This window comes from Nannobrachium achirus (assembly GCF_963921795.1).
Source record: "Nannobrachium achirus genome assembly, chromosome: 7".
NCBI classification, from domain to species: domain Eukaryota; kingdom Metazoa; phylum Chordata; class Actinopteri; order Myctophiformes; family Myctophidae; genus Nannobrachium; species Nannobrachium achirus.
In genome coordinates this window covers 888,616-894,514 of record NC_137816.1, presented here as the reverse complement: position 1 = coordinate 894,514, position 5,899 = coordinate 888,616, and the positions used below count along the sequence as shown (strand labels likewise).

General features: G+C 43.1%; 1 protein-coding gene across 1 annotated transcript; it reads left to right on the top strand.

Moving 5' to 3' along the window:
* Nucleotides 1-3,756: 3,756 nt before the first annotated feature.
* On the top strand, nt 3,757-5,514 carry LOC308288552 (complex I assembly factor ACAD9, mitochondrial-like; the record flags this gene model as incomplete). Its single annotated transcript, XM_080730017.1, has 1 exon — nt 3,757-5,514. Exon 1 carries the CDS (start codon nt 4,018-4,020, stop codon nt 5,512-5,514), a length of 1,497 nt encoding a protein of 498 aa, XP_080586143.1. The 5' UTR covers nt 3,757-4,017.
* Nucleotides 5,515-5,899: the final 385 nt, after the last annotated feature.

The following is a 5,899-nucleotide window of genomic DNA, read 5'->3' as shown; positions in this document are numbered from 1 at the left end:
TGAGATTGTTTTGCTGTACATATCAGATTTGTCAGTTTAATAAATAAAGAAAATGCAGAGTTTTATACTACGTATATATTTTATACAGTCAAGCGGTGGAATAGTGACACCTGTCTTTCAAACACTCCTGCTCCTGTGTTTATTGTTTTAAACTTTTTATGTTTTTATTTTTGTATTTCTTTCATTTTATTTTCCCCTTTGGGCAATGGAAGATCCCGCTTGTCCATTCAGGCTCAACTCGTCTCAGTTTGTCTGCCTTGAAATCCCCAGAGCCCAAAAGTATATGCACAGCAGCCATTTTGGAAAGAAGTAGGGTCTCTTCTCACTTCTCTGTTCAATTCTGGTCAAAAAGTGCTGATATTGTGCATGTTGGCTCATTAGAGAACCCTGCTACACCAGTGGGTCTCAGAGTGTGGTCCAGGGACCCTCATGGTTCCTTGGGGGTTCCAAATGACCCCTTAAAGGGTGTGTAACTCTTCAGAGTGTACAAATAGAACCAATTGTTTCCAGGTTTGAGAACCACTACATGAAACGGAACAGGGCCTTCATTAGTATCATTGGTAACACCTTTGAAGGAAGTGAGAAGAGACCCAACTTCTCTCCAACGAGGCTGCTGTGCATAGAGCCTATTTGGATGACTTCCAGTCGTTCTAGAGCTTTACCATGAATTTCACACTGAACCAAAAAAAGGCCCCACATACAGAGACACGTTTTATGAACAGTCAAAGTAGATAAGTACCTCAGGAACTGAACAAAATGTATCGGACCCAAGGGAGTGAGGGAGACATACAGTAGAACACACAGTCCATGTCCATGGGCCATACGAGATGTCGCTCTCTGAAAGGTGACAACGGTTAACTATGCATTTTTGAAAAGCTCCATATCTGTAGATTATATTTTGGTATGATAACCCTTTCTGAGACATAGCTAAATTGGTGTTGAGTCAGTGTCCCATTAAAGGGATATTCCCTTGTTACCAGGTCCTCCAGGCCCAGGGCCTCTCCCCATACACACATTGTAACTTCAAACTTCATTTTTGCCTTATGGGCTTTTCTCCCCACACACACCCATTGCAACTTCAAACTCCATTTTAACCATGATAGATTCAAACACCCAAAATAATGGGTGTTTTTAATGAATCTATCATGGTTAAAATTAAGTTTGAAGTTACAATGTGTATGTGGGGAGAGGCCCTGGGCCTGGAGGACCTGGTAACATTTACATCAAATATCTAAATATTGAATCAAGCAAATTAAAAACTGTTCAGGGTGTTCATAAAAGCCTGATTAGACGATAATAATAATTACCAAACTTTTTTTTTTTTTTTTTAAAGTGAAATATCCCTTTAACTAGCTTTATATACAGGTTGGCTTCATATTTACACGACAAAACACCTGTTTTATATTAAAATTGTATTTATTGGTAGCAACCACCACGTGTTCTTCTAGCACTGGTCCATATGGACCAGAGCTAGCTAGTGTTCTTCACCCTTTGGCTTTGGGAGAGACTAAAAAAACATATATATAATTATGATGTAGGCCTACCAACCATGCACTCATATATAGGCCTACTTTGCATTGATTCTGACAATTTTCAAAAGCATAAATTATAAATATTTTGTTAATTGCCAGACCCATGAAATGGGTAGGCCTACATAAGCAAATGTCGGTCTGTCCCTTTTCTATATAAAGGGTATATATGATGATGACATGATGATGACATGCCTACAAAAGGCATGATGTCATAAATGATGATGACAGACAGGGGGTCTGGCACAACCAGGTTGACCTGGTCTAGTTTTAAATAGTATTCACATTTTGAAAAAAAGAAAAAGAAAAAAAACTAACAACCAAATGATTTAAGTTGAAGTCCCAACTGGACCGCTGGTGGTCCCCGGACCAGACGTTGAGAACCATGAACCAACCAACCTGCAGTGTGAACACCATACGGTGAACACATGCACACACACACACACACGCACGCACGCACGGACGCACACACGCACACACACACACACACACACACAAAGCCTTTGTGTAGATAGATAGATAGATACCTTTATTATCCCAAGGGGGGAAATCAGTTGCCCAGAGGCAGCACAGCAGTATAAGGTTATTTACAAAGTTACAGAGAAGTATGAAAAAAAAACAAAAAAAAAAAACAGAGTACAGTTAAGTACAGTAAGAGCAAGGTACAACAAGAAAGGGAACGGATAATATATATACATAAAGTGTCCTAAAGCACAACTATCAATATAATACAGTGCCCAGATCAAAGTGACCATACATAAAGTGTCCTAAGCACAACTATCAATATAATACAGTGCCCAAATCAAAGTGACCATAACAGTCAATGCTAGTTAGTGCAACAAGTAACTCTACATCATGTCAAACACAAGCAGAAATACTAAAAAAAGCTACTAACACAACCTAATAGTGCAGTGTCCAAGGTCAGAGCGATAAAAACAACTAGCAAAAAAAACAAGGGTGATGCCGCAAGACTCACAAGAGCACCCTCCCTGGAAGGTCCTTAGAGGTCAGAGTCAGTGCAGATATAGTTTCAGTAAAAGAAATTAAAAAAAAAAGAGGCTAAAAAGGCTACCGTCGTCCTACATTAGGAAGGTAGTCCTTGTCAATCGACCGTTGTGTGTCTCGTCGTTGTACAGCTTGAGAGCAGCCGGTACAAAAGACTTTCCTAGTCTCTTGCATCTCCGTCCTGGGTAGACAAAACGGTAATTTCCTCTCTTACTCCAGTAACTGAAGATCTCAAGATGGAGGGGGTGGGAGGAGTTGTTCAAGATGGAGTTCAGCTTCCTAGCCGTTCGCACTCTGGCTACTTCCTCCACCCCCTGCAAAGAGGACCCAACAACAGAGCCTGCTTTCCTCACCAGTCTGTTTAGGTTAAAGGTGTCACCCGCTCTGTTGTTGCCACCCCAGCAGGTTATTCCAAAAAAGAGAGAGTCTGTGTGTGTGTACACACACAAACATAAGCAATTAATCCTGATTACCTAAACCCCCTCAGAATATACAGTCCTCCTTTTTTAAGCTATAATATTTCACAATTAGTCCTGTCACAAGCACCCACTAGTGGGACAGACACTAAGCCACTACGTTTTCACTAACAACCTAAGAGCCATTTGACGACAAAGTAATACTCCATATCATCTGGCTCAGTATCACACACTCTTACAGAAGGTGCATTTAGTCATAATGTCAGTTTGAGTTACCTGATGCCATGAGGAATCAATCAGCTCCCAATATGGAGATCCACAATATCTGTCTAAATATGGTGTGTATATGACGTTAACTCTATCTGAGTCCGTTTATGATGACACTTGAATGAGTCAGTCTGATACTTGTCCCTAAAGCGTCCATAAATGGGTCTCTAAGCAAGCCACATTCATTCCAAGTCCAGTGGAGCCGTTAGGCAGTCAGCTGTATCAGGTCAGAACAATGTTGAATATAAACAGAGTTATCTTTGTGTCTAAACATTTAAAAACATGTATCTGTAATGTAAACTAGACCAGGTCAACCTGGTTGTGCCAGACCCCCTGTCTGTCATCATCATTTATGACATCATGCCTTTTGTAGGCATGTCATCATCATGTCATCATCATATATACCCTTTATATAGAAAACCCGGACAGACCGACATTTGCTTATGTAGGCCTACCCATTTCATGGGTCTGGCAAACACATAGGGACACAAGCCATTCATTTGGGGCAGCAGAGGACATTTAAAAGCACAGTGAGACATTCAGCCTATGCCAAAGATCTGTTCCTGGGACGAGTCAACAAGTCGGAGGTCTTTCCATACCCAGAAATTTCAAATGAAGAGTTGGAGGAGATCAACCAGTTTGTTGCACCAGTGGAGAAGTTCTTCAACGAGGAGGTTGACTCAAAGAGGATAGACCATGAAGCTAAGATTCCTCCAGAGACCCTGAAGGGTTTGAAAGATCTGGGCCTGTTTGGTATCCAGGTCCCTGAGGAGTACGGGGGTCTTGGACTTTCCAACACCATGTATGCACGGTTAGGAGAAATCACATCATTGGATGGATCTATTGCTGTCACTCTGGCTGCTCATCAAGCCATTGGCCTGAAGGGTATTCTGATAGCAGGAAGTGAGGAACAGAAACAGAGGTATCTGCCCAAACTGGCCTCAGGAGAGCATGTTGCAGCTTTCTGCCTGACTGAACCTGGAAGTGGCAGTGATGCTGCCTCTATTCAGACGCGTGCCACTCTGTCAGAAGACGGGACTCGTTACCTACTCAACGGCTCTAAGATTTGGATTTCCAACGGAGGACTGGCAGACATAATGACAGTGTTTGCGAGGACCAAGGTGGTTGACAAGTACGGTGTGGAAAAAGATACGATTTCTGCCTTCATCGTGGAGCGAGTATTTGGTGGCATTATCAGCGGCAAGCTTGAGGACAAACTGGGAATCCGAGGATCCAACACTTGTGAAGTAACATTTGACAATGTGCCCGTACCAGTGGAGAACATCATAGGAGAAGTTGGTGGTGGGTTTAAGGTTGCCATGAACATCCTGAACTCGGGAAGGTTTAGTATGGGCAGTGCTGGGGCAGGAATGATCAAAAAACTCATAGAACTGACAGCAGAATACGCTGGAACTAGAAAGCAGTTCAACAAAAAACTGAGCGAATTTGGCATGATTCAGGAGAAGTTTGCAGTGATGGCCCAGAATGCCTTTGTGATGGAGAGCATGGCGTACCTAACAGCAGGGATGATGGACAGACCAGGTGTTGAAGACTGCTCTCTAGAAGCTGCCATGGTCAAGGTGTTCAGCTCAGAGGGAGGTTGGATCTGTGCCAGCGAGGCCCTGCAGATCCTGGGGGGTCTAGGTTATACCAAGGACTATCCGTACGAGCGCTACCTAAGAGACTGTCGCATTCTGCTCATCTTTGAGGGGACCAATGAAATCCTGAGGATGTCCATAGCTCTGACTGGCATGCAGTACGCCGGCAAGATCCTGACGGGGAAAATCAAGGAGATGAAGAAAGGGAATATAGGCGTTGCTCTGGGCATGCTGGGAAAAAAACTGAAGGACTCTGTGGGAGGGAGTGTGGATCTGGGCCTAACAGGCAAAGATGGAGTGGTGCATCCCAGCTTGGCGGACAGTGCAAAGAAGTTTGAGCAGAATGTCTACTTTTTTGCCTCGACCACAGAGAGCCTGCTGTACCGATATGGAAAGACAATCGTAGACGAGCAGCTGGTTCTGAAGAGAGTAGCGGACGTTCTCATCAACCTGTATGCCATGACCGCCGTGCTGTCCAGAGCTACACGTTCTGTCTGCATAGGACTGAGGAACCATGACCACGAGGTGCTGCTTGCAAATACATTTTGCTCCGAGGTCTTCTTCAAGAACAATTACTTGATGACTCAGTTGCAAAAGCATTCACCAGAGAACAACGATGCCAACATCAAGAAGATCGCCCAGCAGGTCCTGGAGAAAAGAGCCTACGTCTGCTCTCATCCGCTGGAGAGGACTTTTTGAACTGGTTGCATCTGGCAACAGCTGGAGTTTTTATTCAACTATATTTTGTCTTGACTCTAGCTGTTCTAAAGCCTCTATGCATGCACATGCACTCGGAATATCGGAGTATAAGCTATTGCTAATGTCTAAGATGTACTTTGTCAATTATGTTATTACCCCCGATGTGAATAATAAATGTTGTATAATACCAGTAAGACGCCTAAGGGCGCAGAGGGCGAGGTCGCGCAGGAGGAATTCATTATTAATATATATATATATATATATATATCGGACCAGAGTTCCATGTATAATTTATGGAGATATGGGCATATTGGTTGGATTGGCGGTTCTACAAAAGAATGTTGTTTCAACTGTACATACGGTAACGGCAAACATTTGAGGTATC